This window comes from Malaclemys terrapin, chromosome 7, assembly GCF_027887155.1.
Source record: "Malaclemys terrapin pileata isolate rMalTer1 chromosome 7, rMalTer1.hap1, whole genome shotgun sequence".
Classification (NCBI taxonomy): Eukaryota; Metazoa; Chordata; order Testudines; family Emydidae; genus Malaclemys; species Malaclemys terrapin.
The window spans coordinates 44,007,278-44,022,945 of NC_071511.1; the positions used below are offsets into that span (position 1 = coordinate 44,007,278).

A 15,668-nucleotide genomic window follows, 5' to 3' on the forward strand; every position below is an offset into this window, starting at 1 on the left:
TTTTTGCCGCCCAAAGCAAAAACAATTTTGGCCGCCCCCCACTTCTTTAATTACCCCACCCCCGGCCCCGCCTCAACTCCACCCCTTCCCCAAATCCCCAGCCCTGCCTCCTCCCCCCCCGGCTCTCAAGTCTGGGAGGGAGGGGGAGCAGCGGCACGCGAAACAGCTGTTTCGCGCGCCACAGCCGCTCGGGATCTCCCCCTCCCTCCCAGGTTTGAGAGCCTGGGAGGGAGGGGGAGACTCCGAGTGGCCGCGGCGCAGGCGCCGCTTCTCCCCCCCTCTCCCAGGCTCTCAAGTCTGGGAGGGAAGGGGACCAGCGGCGCGCGAAACGGCCGCTCGGGATCTCCCCCTCCCTCCCAGGTTTGAGAGCCTGGGAGGGAGGGGGAGACCCCGAGCCGCTGCTGTGCGCGAAACAGCTGATTCACGCGCTGCTGCTCCCCCTCCCTCCCAGACTTGAGAGCCTGGGAGGGAGGGCGAGTAGCGGCGCGCGAATCAGCTGTTTCGCGCGCCGTGGCAGCAGCAGCGGAGGTGAGCTAGGGCGGCCGGGGCACATTTTTAGGGGCGGCATTCTGGCGCCAGCCATGCCGCCCCTAAAAATGTGCCGCCCCAAGCACCAGCTTGTTTTGCTGGTGCCTAGAGTCGGCCCTGATCACATCTATAGGGCCGGCTCAAGGGTTTTTGCCGCCCCAAGCAGCAAAAAAAAAAAAAAAAAGCCATGATCGCGATCAGCTCTACTGCCGCTGCTTCAGTCTTCGGCGGCTGGTCCTTCGCTCCGAGAGGGAGTGAGGGACCCGCTGCCAAAGAGCCGGACGTGCCGCCCCTCTCCGTTGGCCGCCCCAAGCACCTGCTTGCTGGGCTGGTGCCTGGAGCCGGCCCTGCCCATCTAACACTAATAAAGGCTGTTTTCTTTTTTTTTATTGGTACATGCATGCTATTCTCTATTTGTCTCCCCCAAAGATTTAGTGGTTGCCATCCATTACCTTAGATAAAACTTGACAGACTTGGACTGTTTTGACCTGCATCACACCAAGAATTTGATCTCTAGCTCTGTGCAAAATAAAATAAAATAAAAAACCTAGAAACTCTTTGAAAAATTGCTGTTTTTTCCAAAACAACAAAGAGTCTGGTGGCACCTTAAAGACTAACAGATTTATTTGGGCATAAGCTTTCGTGAGTAAAAACCTCACTTCTTCGGATGCATAGAGTGAAAGCTACAGATGCAGGCATTATATACAGACACATGGAGAGCAGGGAGTTACTTCACAAGTGGCGAACCAGTGTTGACAAGGCCAATTCAATCAGGGTGGATGTAGTCCACTCCCAATAATAGATGAGGAGGTGTCAATTCCAGGAGAGGAAAAGCTGCTTCTGTAGTGAGCCAGCCACTCCCAGTCCCTATTCAAGCCCAGATTAATGGTGTTGAATTTGCAAATGAATTTTAGTTCTGCTGTTTCTCTTTGAAGTCTGTTTCTGAAGTTTTTTTGTTCAATGACAGTGACTTTTAAATCTGTGATAGAATGACCAGGAAGATTGAAGTGTTCACTTACTGGCTTGTGTATGTTACCATTCCTGATGTCCGATTTGTGTCCATTTATTCTTTTGCGGAGGGACTGTCCGGTTTGGCCAATGTACATGGCAGAGGGGCATTGCTGGCACATGATGGCATATATGACATTAGTGGATGTGCAGGTGAATGAGCCCCTGATGGTGTGGCTGATGTGGTTGGGTCCTCTGATGCTGTTGCCAGAGTAGATATGGGGACAGAGTAGGCAACGAGGTTTGCTACAGGGATAGGTTCCTGGGTTGGTGTTTCTGTGGTGTGGTGTGTAGTTGCTGGTGAGTATTTGCTTCAGGTTGGGGGGTTGTCTGTAAGCAAGGACTGGCCTGCCTCCCAAGGTCTGTGAGAGTGAGGGATCATTTTCCAGGATAGGTTGTAGGTCGTGGATAATGCACTGTTTTTTCCAGTGCTTTATAGCGCCACAAATTTGGGTCACTAACCCTACCCTGTACCCTCCTGAGGCACACCAAACTTCAAAGGACTCCAACTAAGCATGTTGCTTTTAGAGGACCTAGAAAGTTGACCTTCAAATAGAAGTGGTGATGCAACCTTAATTATAGTGGCACTGCCAAGCCAATGTTCTGGGGTAAAAATTAAATATTAACTTTTGGAATTGTAGATATGCTATAATTAAGTTTACATGCTACTCTAATGTTAGCAAGTCTGAGTGGGATAAGCCTACCCATCTGTTTGTGGACATTAACTGTAAATCTGTATAATTTTTGCAATAAAATAGTTTTCTAACATGTCTTTAAAAATAATTGTATTCACAAAGAGAGTCTACTTTTCCTCTGACCCATGCACTTAATTTCTATTAACCTTAATGGCATCTACACATGCATCAAAAAGGGGATGAACTGCAAAATTAAAAGACTGAGTTGAGAAACAGAAAATTGTGATGAACCTGCCATAGGACCCTTATAACAACTCTGTTGCGTCTATGCATCCAGAACTAGAGATGTCTGGAGAACAATGACAATTCTGTTTTGTGACAATTTTTGAGCTCTCACAATTTGTTTTCATTCCACAGGGGAACAAAACCAAAATCTTTTGTTCTTGCAAAATAGAAATGTGTCAAAACAGCTGTGTCAAAAAAGCTCAACTTTTTGATTTCTCTCTCTCCCTCTCTGGTCAGACATGACCAGAGAGGCTGGGACCTCAAAAACCTTCTTGACAGAACCACCAGCAAAACAGACACTTCTCCACAAAATGGTTCAGCATTGACAAAACTGTATAGGTTGATGAAATTTAATTTTTTGTTAATTTTTTTTAAGACTCAAAGATATGTTGTGGACAAAAGTTACTTTTGTGGTGATTCTGCTTCCTTATAGTGGTCACCCCTAAAAACTTGCCAATTTTATTTTACTGGTGGGTAACTAAAATGAGGTTTTCTTATCATTTGCAATATTCCTTATCTCGCTATCAGAAATACCTAGAACACTGCATATACTGTTGTAATCTTATTTATCAAAGCCAAAAAACTGGCAAATAGAGAGACGGTGTGCCCAGTGTAGTAGCATGTATCATCTTTACTTCTGAATGTCCCATTTTTCATTACTAAGATTAGCGTGAAAACAGGATAGATCATTCTTACGGATTCTCCTGCTCTGGGGTTCATCTTCCTACTCCTACTCTTTTGGGAAGTGTTCATTTTAACAGAATGTGCAAAATATTTACAGCACATGACAAAACTTCTTTATTGTTGCATTTTGCTATGAATTAAAATGTAGGCCTATTTTTTCCCCGCCCTAGTGGTGGCTGGGTCACATTCAGAGGTTGATGAGCCTGATACAGATTAGTTATCGGAACTGAATTTTTCAGTTCAAGTAATAGTGATTCATGCTTTAAAATCCAGAGGTCCCAGGTTGACCCTTGCTGCCAACAACCCACCCAGGAACGTTGTGTACACCAGCACACCGCATAATACAATAAAGTACACAAATAGTTCTACAAAGTTATGGATTTATGAATTCTCTTGAAAATAAGGTCTGGTCTATCTGATCAGAAGTGTCAGATGCTCTGTTATGCTGCAGATAATTCATTACAACATTTACCTGACATTCTGGAATCTATGCCTTGTTGGATGGCAGTTGGAATGACTGAATAAGACAGCAAGTTTTGAAGCTTTTATTTAAACCTTTTGAGACTCAAGTACTTGAATTAAATGTTTTTCCTCTATTTACAGAGAGGAATTATAAAGCTTGTAAATTAATTTAATACAAAAAAAACTATATTTGGTTTATGTAATGAAATAGAATGATTTTGTAGATATTGGTTGCGTGATGCCTGTTTAGACAAACACAACAGCTAATTTGCATTTAAGAACTAATCACACACAAACTAGCCTGATTTACTAGAATCGGTTACGTGACAGTATAGCCAACCAACACACCAATTCTGTAAGCTTACTATAATTTAATAGCTGATTATTAGAAAGCATAACTCATTCAGAAAAATGCTCTCTAAACACACATCTGAGGATTAATTTACAGTTGTGTCAAATATATTGGAAACAATATAATCTGTGTGAACTCCATCAATCAGCCCTGCTCCATTGTTATGAACAAACCAACAAGGGATATCAATGCCATGCTTTGGATCTTTTCTGAAATCTTTCTGCCAGCCCCTGAAATAGAAAACATATAATTATGTAAATATCAATGCACAAGCTACAAGTAGATAAGGTGATATTTTCTAAGGACTTGATTATTATTTACCTAGTTACTGTTAGTTTATTGTTTTTGATCACGATTGTAGCATCTGGTTTCTTGGGATCAGACCCAGGATGGATTTCAAGTATATTAAAGTCAATGTGGTGGAAAAATTGCCCTAAAAAATGAGAAACAATATCAACTGTTAACATTTCATGCCTGTGGTGTGCATTAAAAAAGTCATTTACGCTCCTACGTTGATTTTTCAGGCTCTACTAAGGATCTAGGTATACAGGGCCAAAATTTCAGCAGAATGTCAAATATGCATCCACACAATTTGTGGATACACTGATTTTGCATAAGCAAATACTAACTTTCAGGCCAATTTAAGTATTATTTGTTTTGTATTTTGTATAATATCTATTTAATAATAATTAATAATCCTTTATTCTTCCATCCATCTGTGTTTACGTTTTCAGAGACTTGTGTTAAAGGAAGCCAATCTGGGCATACAGCTTCATGAAATATGATGAGTACTATGCAAAAATGGATGGGGTTGGACAGAGTGCTGTCTAGTTATGCAAATCAAATCTTCAAAAAGATGTTTCATGTACAAGACCATTTTGTTTGAACAGCTGTAGAGCCTCACTATTGAAAATTGAGTTGCCAATAATTATCTTTAAATTATTTGATTCATCTAAATTAGTTTAGGGCTGCTTAGATTAGGGATTTTATTTCAGCCCCATTTCTCCATAAAATTGTGTCCTTACTCAAGCATACACGGTAAAATTTATCTCTTTTAATCTCCCTTCATAAATTCTTCATGGTCACCTTGTTTTTTGTCATGTCTGTTCAGTTGCATTGGTCGGGAGTCTCATCCAAGCACCTACTGCTTTTATTCGACAATAAATACATGTATTGGGAAAGCAGCCATAGTAACCTTGAAAATGATTGAGCTCAGAAAACTGTCCGGTATAATTTCTGAATTCCAATTGCATGTGCACACTTCTGGCAGAATTTGCTGCTGCTTCTTCTGCATTGTGTTGCACTGTTTGTGTAAAACTATTATATGGCTGGTGCAGAATAACTAGAGTGTTTTCACAAATGTTAGATAACAAACAGACATAATTGTAGTTTATTTAATAAAATACAAGGTCAAACTCAGGGGTGATATAAATGATACTGTGAGATACATGCCAGTGAGCTGATATAAACCAGGCTATGTCAGTGTGCCTGTAGGATGCTGTAACTTAAAATACCAAAGGGATGGTAGCAAAAACAGCGAATAATGCCCTACCTCAATGGTTTTCAAACTGTTTTTCTGGGGACCCAGTTGAAGAAAATTATTGATGCCCATGACCCAACGCTGGGGCTCAGGGCTGGGACAGGGGATTGGGGTGTGGGGTTGGGGTGTGGACTTACCTCCAGTGGCTCCCGGTCAGCAGCGCAGCCGAGGTGCAGAGGCAAGCTTCCGACCTGTCCTGGCACCGCAGACCACGCTGTGCCCCGGAAGCGGCCAGCACCAGGTCTGGCTCCTCGGCGGAGGTGCGCAAGAGGCTTTGCACGACTCTCACCAGCAGGCACCGCTTCTCTGCCCCCTCTCCCCCAGTTCCCAGCCAATGGGAGTGCGGAGCCGGTGCTCAGGGCGGGGGCAGCAGTGTTGAACCTGCTGCTGGCCACTTCTGGGGCACAACACGGTGTTGGAACAGGTAGGCACTAGCCTGCCCTAGCTAGGCAGCACTGCCGATGGGACTTTTAATGTCCCGGTCGGCGGTACTGACCAGAGCGACCATGTGCCTGACACGCCACGACCCAGTACTGGGTCACGACCCGAACTTTAAAAAACGCTGCCCTATCTTATCTGACCTCTTACTGTTAGTGTTTTCTTGCTATAGGGCCCCATTGGCCTGTAAATTACACCACCTAACACGCTGGCTTACCAACATGTAATTTACATCACCATTGATGATTTTTTTTTTCAGATTCCAAGTATGGGTGCAAAAAAAAGGTGAGGGTACATCTGTAATAGTTAATTATCCTTCCACCATCAGCAAACTCACTGAACTGTTAAGCTTGTATTCCTGTTACCCTCAACCTAAACGTGCAAGGGAAAATTGGCAGGAGTTTACATAATTCTTGAACACGCAGTAGTGCTTCCAACAGATAATGCATCCCAGTAAAGATATTACACTGGCAGAAAATATGATTCAGTGGTGCTGTGCCTTTAAGTATGCAGCAATTCTCCAAAAAGAGACATATTTTTGGAGTTTAATGTACCCACCCTCCACACACCTACATCATATATCATTTGAAAGCTTATTTTATTTATGTTCGATGAGGTACAATGTGGAGCTATCAAGTGGTGCCATAAGCCTGTAAGTGAGGTAAACAATGGTGTCCAAAATGAGAGTTTGTCACTTTTTTCACAGTTCCAGGAACACTGCAACATGACTACTACTACAGTTTTTACTGTCCAAGTTAATTTCAATACCTTATTGTGGTGTGTGCTTTTGTCTTTGTAGCTTTTTAGTTCAGTTTTTTAATTCAGTGACACTTATGCACAGGTCAGTATTAGTGTTGGAGATGACAATACACAGCTTCCTACTGAACTTCAGTCAAAGTGCTCAATAAACAAAAATGGCAATTTTGATACTGACATATAGATCTAATATAGATCTAATTTAGCACGTCTGTATACTTGTACAAAATGAAAAATGGTGGGTATTAGCGGTAGTAATGCTAACAATGCTGCTTTGGAAGTTTTATCTCTATGGGGAAGTTACAGTACATGAAGACATTGAGGACAAAAGGACCTTAAAGCTTACATCAAAGAAAAAAAGCTCTCCACAAACTTTGAAAAATGTGTTATTTGCCAAGAAAATCAAAAAAATGCAAAACTGTTAAAAGCCACCAGTGCTGAACAGAATTCTGGGATGCCGGCATCAAGAAGCCAGGAGAGATTAATTGTATTGGCTGCTACTGAATGAGACTCTGAATCTGATCAGAGAGCATCATAGTCACGTATTTCTATAGCCACCAGAGAAAGCTCATCCTCCAGCACTGGGTCCTGTTGTATAGTTTGCTTGAGACAAAAACACACAAGAAAGACAAGAAACTTCATAAAATAGAAACATGACAGAGCAACCAAACTAAGGAAAGCAGAACTTCAAAGAGGAGCTGATCGCATGTTGCACAGAATAGGTAAGAAAGACTTGATTGCTAAGGATACAGTTTATCACTCCAATCTTTCTTTCTTTCTGCTTGAGTAAAACAAATCTTAAAGTAAAACCAACTGGTTACACTGCAACAGTTCAGTCACCTTATCACGCTGCATTTTATCAGCTCATTACAGAGACAGACAATGATATGTACAACAAGAAGGCTCTTCTCCTCTCCAAGCTGCTACAAGGATATAAAGCCCTACTTCCCTCAAATATAGAAACTGCAAGATATGCCACTAGCAAGTTACAGGCAAGATTAGTAAAACCACTATGGTTCTGCAATTTCATTCCATGCACAGCATGGACAAGGCAAGTCTATCACTGTTCTATGCCAAGGCTTAAATTCATCTGGAGGCCACCGGAGTAGAACTCTGGTAAACATTTTCAAACTCATGGGAGGCACCAGGGCTCAGGGTTCAGGGCTTCAGCTGCACAGGAGGTAATGATGATGACTAGAAATGTCACCAGTGATATTACAATTCAATTATACCTGTACATATTTATTATTATTATTATTTTTTACCCTTTACATTGTTGTTATGTTTTGAGGTCCCAAAGAAATCCAATTTTGTTTTGAAATAATACATTAAGCTAAGAGAGTCATTAAGCTAACAGAAACAAATGCAAATATTTCAAAGTGGTAATTTTAACATATTGATGGTATCATTTTTTATTCCTGTTTCTTTGGTAATGGCACCACATGACAGCTCCACATCATACCTCATCTTAAAGTAGACATAGTAAGTTTTCAAATGATGCATGATGTGCATGTGTTTAGAAAGGGTACACTGAACTGACCAAATTGATGATGTGTGCCGCTCACTTACTTTATGCCTAGAATGACTGTTGAACATCAAATCAGGGCCTTGTCTTCACTATGGAAAAAAACAACGGTGTGTTCTTACCATGTTAGCTAACTTGAGACAAAACCCAGGTGAAGACAAGGCAGTTTCTAGGTTTAACGTGTTAGCAGGTCAAAATATTTCCAAGGTAAAAATATACCTTTTTTCCTAGTCTGGATGCATGCACAGGGAGTTGGCAGATTTTGGCTGTACAGTGAGTAATGAGTATTTTAATAGCGCCTATCTCTAGGTATAAAATGATGATCAAACTGAAACAAGAAACATCCACTTTTCAAAGAGTTTGAGAGAGTTGGTGCAATAAAGAAAACAAGTCTGTAGATGGGTATTAGGCAGACCTTAAGGTGGATCAACGAGACTAGTGAGGGCAAGTGGGTCAGTTTAAGCACTGGGAAAAGAAATAAGAAAAAAAGTTGTTAACGTTTTGAAGAGTCTGACCCCACTTATGGGGCACTGGCCTTATGTGAATTCATACCTAATAAGCCATGGGTACGTTCAGACAGCTTGTGACTATCCAGCGTATACAATCCTAGGAAGTCCTGGTGTAGAGGATGCTTCTTCCACACTTTGTGCAAAACAATAACAAATGATGCGCCATCTCCCATTGAAAGCACTAGATTTTTTTTCCTGTTGATTATCACAGTCAGACTGGGGGAAAAAGAAACCATAATTAAGAAATCTTATGTTTCTTGATGCCATTATTGTGAATAACAGAATTACTAGAGATGATGAAGGACCTGAGAAAGGAAAACTGTCTGGCAAACAAAAAAAGATTTCAGCATGTAGCCTGACTCTGTGTGTGTGTGTGTGTGTGTGTAGTATTGAGACTGAGTGCAAAATTATCTTAGAGAAGGCTAATCCCTCACTTTCAAATCTCTTTGCAAACCACTTCTATTGAAACACCTACTAGAACTGGCCACCTAATAATGGATAGGCCGAGACACAATTGGATATAGTATGCCTATGTATTTGTTTATTAATAAAATGTATGCCTTTCATCACCATTTTTCTTGAATGCTGTGTGCCACTACTCCCCCCCCCCCCTTTGACTGTCTGAGCTGAGACAGTAAACTCTCCAGACTTTGTCATCAATGTTATATGCAGTGTAGTTGTAGTCATGTCGGTCCCAGGATATCAGAGAGACAAGGTGACTGAGGTAATATCTTTTATAGGATCAACTTCTGTTGGTGAGAAAGACAAGCTCTCACAATGTGGCTCGAAAGTGTGTCTCTCTCACCAACAGAAGTTGGTCCAATAAAAGATATTACCTCACCCACCTTCTCTGTCAATGCTAGTAAAAATGAAGCTCCAATCCTGATTAAGTTCTTTGGGCATTACCACAATAAAAATATTAAATGCACAGGACAGATTGTGTCTTTGCTATCCTGCTCTCTCTACTGCGCAGTTCTAACAGGTTCTAGCTGTGCATCTGAGGACAGCAGAATACTGAAGTTGATCTTCCCTTTGTTCTGAGACAAGAATTTTACTCAGAGTACCTAGTAAAAATTTGAAGAGGTAGGGCTATGAATATTGAAGCTAATCTAAAAACAGTAGCTGATCCTCAACTATTTTGTATCTTGAACAGTCATTTATATCTGTGCAAACTGCATATAAAATACTGCCATTCTGATCTGGTGCCTGGTATAAATAACTCCACACTGAGCAAGTTGGTGGAGAATCCAGCCCTAACTAGTTTTATTTTTATATATACACACAATAGAAGAGACGTTGATTCCTCTATGTATAAATGGCATAATTTCCATTTCTGAAAAGACGTTTGTTACAATATATCTGTTTTGTCTTTGAGCAAAATTTTTGTGAAACTTAAAAATTTATATATAGAATAGGCCACACCTTGTTATTTATCTCTTAAAGATTGTTAGTCGCTGTAGTATTGGGTACAAAGCTAAATCCTGTTTTCCGTAAGGGGAAAATTCTGCTCTCATTTATTATTGTAAATCCAGAGAAATTTAATGATAGTTACTCTGGATTTACACAGTGAAGCTGAGAGCAGAATCTAGCAGGATTTGAACCGGTATTAGAGTTTTCAGCTTATCCTTTGCATGTTCATAAAATGTATCTTCAATTTTAGTAGAGCTGTGCAAATAACAGGTTTTTCAGATCTTTGATGATTCCAAAAAATAAAATAAAATACAAGTTTTGGATCAGTCAAAGTGAAATTTTTCAAAATTTTTGGCAAATCAAAAAGTAAAAAAAATTATTTTTGGTCAAATGAAATGTTTCATTTTGACATTTTCTAAATGAAACATTTCAATTTTGACCATTTAAAAATGTTTGTGATTGATTTTTTAATAAAATTAAAGGAAATTGTGAAACAAAAAGTTTAGAACTGAAAATTTGAAACATTTCATTTAGAAAAATGTCAAAATGAAGTTTTTCATTTTTTCCCGATGAATTAAAAAAAAAAAATGTTGGTTGAAACAATTCAGCAAAACTAGCTTTCACAAAACATGTGCTGTTGTTGAATCTGGATTTCCAGCAAAAAAGTTTCAGATGAAAAATTTCACTCAGCTTTATTCTTTAGTGAACAATAGCTTTTTCACAAATTTGAAAATTCTTGAATGATTCTGGTATTTGTGATACCCTTCTTGTCGCAGGGTGACTGTATCAAGCCAGGTGAAAACTGTCTTCTTTCTGTCCTTCTGGACGGTTATTTTCTCAGGAGTTACTTCTAGTTTTAATTCCAGCTGCTTATTTTCAATCCCAAGTTTTCCAAAATATGTGTTCTGGATCTTTGCATCACTGCTCACTCTCTTATCTCCAATAAGCTGCCCATTGACTCTGATGCCTAAAATTAAAAAAAAAAAAAAAAAAAGAAAGATTCTGGTCAGCATATGTCAAGGAATGACATGGAAAAACTAAATTTGAGAAAATAAATCAGTTCAGAATCACATCAGAATTGTGATCTTATTTATTGTGGTTCAGAGCAGCATGTAAGAGCTATAATGCAATGGAGAATCTGGCCTGGAATCATCTGTTGAATGGGAATTCACTGAGAATAAGTGGCCCTCCACCAGGGCATATGGAATAAGATTCTACTTGTATTGGTCGGCAGCTTCAGTGTTGAGAAGGAAAAGTCTGAGCCATTATTCTCTATCACTCATTTTAAGCCTTTTCCAGGCAAGTTATGGCAAACATGACTTATTTGGAATTCTCACTACTTCCATTCACTGGGCCATATTATACCTGTACAATTCCTCTGAGGGGGTGGCCAAAAGTTCCTTTTCCTACTAAAAGTGAAAATATGGTGCAGTGCACTTTACACTAAGTGATGGAGTATTCCCTTGCTGTAGCTGTGTAGCTCCCATTAATGTCACTGGAAGTTACAATCTCACATTGTGTCAAGGAAGAGAAGGGCCCTATAAATGTAAGGTGAAGAGCCCTATAAATGAAGTAAATATCCTGATTTACTGTATTTAAAGTATGAAAAACTCACCTGTAACTGGGTCATTTATTAAATTTAACACTGCACCCGTCTCTTCATTGATATTGAAACAAATGGCATCTTCTTTTTGTGGCACTGATATAATGAAGTGTGGATCTCCATCAACTGTAAATAATAATCACTAGTATTTATATAATGCTGCAGATGTTCAAAAGTTGTGTACAAACAAAAACTAGTTAATTAAACATTATTATGTCTCCTCTTAGTTGATTTATACTGCCCCTTTAGAACTGCAACTTTTAAATTAGAGTGAAATAGTGAGATTAGAATGAAAGAGTAGCCACATTTAGCAATGAGTCTAGTTAATATCAACATATTTTACTGGGTGGAGATAGGAGAAATTGGAACCCAATAAGATTTCTGGACCTAAAGATAACAAATCCTCATGTGAGTTTTAGCAAAATAGTTTTGTTGTGATAAGTGTGTGTGTGTGTGTGTGTGTCCCGTAACAAGGTCATTTACATAGGAGGCAATTTTGTTAGGAAAATATGATATCCTAATGCAAAAAGTGCTTAGAATTAGATCAAAGAATACAGCTGAGCTTAATGTGTATAGTTAAAAATCATTTGATTCCTACAAAATGTTTCCACAAATAGACAAATGCCAAAAGATAAATTTCTGGGACGAGAGGTTTAGCGGGACTAGATAAAGAGAAGCTGGATATAACACCCATTTTTTTTGCAAAACTAAAAGCTAACCCACAACGTTTAGCAAAATCCAAACAATCCTGGTTTTGTCCATCTTTCCAATGTGACATGGAATTGTGGAAGAGTTAAAGCTATGTAAAATCAATATATTATACCCCAGTACTCTGGCTTGCTGCTAGGAAGAGAACAACTTCGGAAATTTTTTAAAATTTACTTATAGAATTGACTCTATTGAAAGATCTTCTGAATATAAAACTTTTAAATTATACAGGTGAAGAAAAAAAATCTATAACCCAACTACTAAAATTTAACATACTAGTGCTACACCAAGTGGCACACCAAGAAGTAAGCCCTTAGCCTCAAGTAAGCTCTGTTGGGATAGTATCAAGGAGGGACATGAAAAAATGCTGGTGAAAGCAGGAGGCTGAGTGAGTACCATTCAGACAAAGAAGAGAAAAGTAAGGGTTATTGTCAAGAGGTTTAGGAGCAGAAAGAAAGACCATGATAAGGATTAAACCAGTGAAGGCTGAATGTTATAAAAGAATAAGGGAAATTTAGAGCAAATTAAAATGTGAGCCTATGGAACAAAAATTGCTTATCTATTTTGTTTTTATGAAAATTAATTATACAAAAGATTCTGAAGAATTTTGCAACTTGGTCTTTTTAAGGTTCTCCTCTTTTTTTTCAAAGAAGACCTTTTCCCTATTTTATTTTAAACTATTTAAAACAAACTCACCACTAGTATATACGGAGGGGATTGAAGGACTACTGTACAGATAAGAATGTGTTGGATCTGCATAGAAACAAAGAACAAAGATTGTTAGAAATAAAATCAAAAGGGGATATTTGCACATTGTATCTACAAGACAGGTAGGATGTTAACAATTTAAATTACTTGTTCAAGCTTAATTTCTATTCTAGTTCTAATACATAATGGTTATGGTTTGATGGTACTGCTCTGCACTGCCATGTGCAAAACCCAGGCTTGAGTGTCAATCCCAATCTCCAATTTACTGGTTCAGCAGGTACTAGAAGTAATTGTGTTTATTCTCTGTGAATGACTGGGTATCACAAACTGCTTGTGAAGATATTTCTGCTGATATTTCTTGTCTGGAAGAGGACAGACTGAGACAGTACTTAAGGCTGGAAGAGGAAGGCAGAGGACTAAAAATAGAACAAATGGAGAAGATTGTCAGGGCTTTCTCAGGTACATCGGCGACTATCTACACACACACCATTTGCTATAGCTTCAGTGTGACAGTTGCTGCTGCTCCTGAATCAGTAAAAAGTGTCATTGGGATAGAGACAAACTCATTTACATTATCTTCATCATCTGATGCTCTCCACTTGAGGCACCAAAGGAACTCTCTTCCAGTGATTCCAACATGTGGCTCAGAGATTCCCGATGAATATTTTGGCAAGGTGTGAAAGCCTGATCTGTGATGCTTCACAGCTTTAAGACTCAAGCCCTAAATCATAAGGATGTTTATACATACGACTGTTCAATCTTTAGTTGCATTTTAACCTATTATGTTGAATTTGCTAGTCTTCACCTATATTTTAACAAATTCTAGGAAAAAACACAGACAAACTTATTTCCCTCTGCCTGATCATTTTTGTTGCCTGAAATGATTCCTTTGACAAATCTAGTTCATTCAGAAATTCAAGATTATGACTTACATGATTGAGTGCCTGGGGTAGCCCTGGCTGTGAATGAAACAGAACAGCATTAGAACAGATAAATGAAAGACAAAAATAAAAGATATCCTGCATTTATCTATAGATTTCTAGATGTTTAGAAAACACACACTGCATCATCCCTTGCTTCCCAAGCTGAAAGCATTCCAGGGACAGCAAACCCAACTCTTGGAGAAAGGAAATGTCTTGTGTAGCTTTTGAGAAATCTGCTCAGGCCAACACGCGGACCAGCACTAATGAGATCTGAAGGGAGCTTTCCTACAATATTGGAGCCCTTAAGAGTTAGGGAGTAGGAGTGAAGCAAATGTAGATATGAATATTGATAAACAACCACACTACTCTAGCAAAGTTGAAACTTACATGGGACATTTAAACAAAAAATCTTACCATGAATAGCATGAATCTGGCCTATCCCCAGAAGTGCAGGGGAGTGGGTTAGGAAAAACGTTTGAAGTAAAGGATAGTTAAGAACTAGAACAGGTTATCAAGGGAGGCTGTGGAATCCCCATCATTGGAGTTTTTTAAGAATAAGTTGGACTAACATCTGTCGAGGATGGTCTAGGTACACATGGTCCTCCCTCAGCATAGAAGGATGGACTAGATGACCTCTCAAGGCCCCTTCCAGCCCTACATTTCTATGATTCTATGTAGCATAGATGCAGACACAGTACATGGGCCAAATTCTGCTCTTTTCTTTAACCCCTGGAAGGTTAGTCAACAATCCATTCCTGAGGCCAGACCATCTCCTCCCGCAGTAAAACCTGTTGGGGGCAGGATGTCTCTGAGGATCCTCTTTTGCCATTCCTCCCCAATGTGGCTGTGGGGCATGTATTTTCCATCCATCACAGGCCCTGCCCCAAAACCTGCCAGATTCCCAGGGATCTCTAAGAGACCAAGACCATCTGCATGGAGGCCCAGTGCTTCTACGCCTGTTCTCTGGCAGTATGGCTGTGTTGGGGGATTCCCATGGGGGCTGTGGGACTGTTCACAGACAAGACATATTATCTCATCTTGTCCTGGTAAACTCTGTGGCTGGAGGGGGAATGGTGTACATCCCGTCTGATTCTACCCACTCCTCTGCTTTGTCAGTCTCCTCCACTTCTCCCATGGGGATCCTAGACTTATGGAGCAGCCTTTATGGGGATGAGGTGGCTTGGTGCTGAATGGGAAACTGACACATCTGGTCCTCCATGTGAGGAGAGAAATCTGTGGACCAAGAGTCTCCTCCATATAATTATCTGGCAGTGAATGATCCTGCCCATGGACAGCAACTAACAATTCTTATTATTTGCTTGTATTAGGCACCTAGAGTCTACTGTGATAGGTTCATTACAATTTCTAAAGACAGATGGAGCTCAGTGAACGATGAAAACAATTATTTATGAATATTCTGCTTGAAAAAAATCATATTTTTTTTTATTTATAATGGAGATATCCTATCTCCTAGAACTGGAAGGGACCTTGAAAGGTCATTGAGTCCAGCCCCCTGCCTTCACTAGCAGGACCAAGCACTGATTTTTGCCCCAGATCCCTAAGTGACCCCCTCAAGGATTGAACTCACAACCGT

At 39.9% G+C, this 15,668-nt stretch overlaps 1 protein-coding gene across 1 annotated transcript in view; it reads right to left on the reverse strand.

Annotated features, from left to right (window-relative positions):
* Nucleotides 1-3,671: 3,671 nt before the first annotated feature.
* The window catches only part of LOC128840521 (inter-alpha-trypsin inhibitor heavy chain H3-like), a 35,558-nt gene continuing 23,561 nt past the window's right edge, over nt 3,672-15,668 (reverse strand). Inside the window, exons 16-22 of the mRNA XM_054034615.1 lie at nt 14,084-14,110; nt 13,140-13,196; nt 11,748-11,861; nt 10,895-11,099; nt 8,766-8,938; nt 4,276-4,387; nt 3,672-4,184 (exon numbers count right to left, since the gene is read on the reverse strand). Of these exons, the coding sequence (XP_053890590.1) occupies nt 4,040-4,184; nt 4,276-4,387; nt 8,766-8,938; nt 10,895-11,099; nt 11,748-11,861; nt 13,140-13,196; nt 14,084-14,110 (833 nt within the window). The 3' untranslated portion in view covers nt 3,672-4,039. The remainder of the gene's footprint in view (nt 4,185-4,275; nt 4,388-8,765; nt 8,939-10,894; nt 11,100-11,747; nt 11,862-13,139; nt 13,197-14,083; nt 14,111-15,668) is intronic.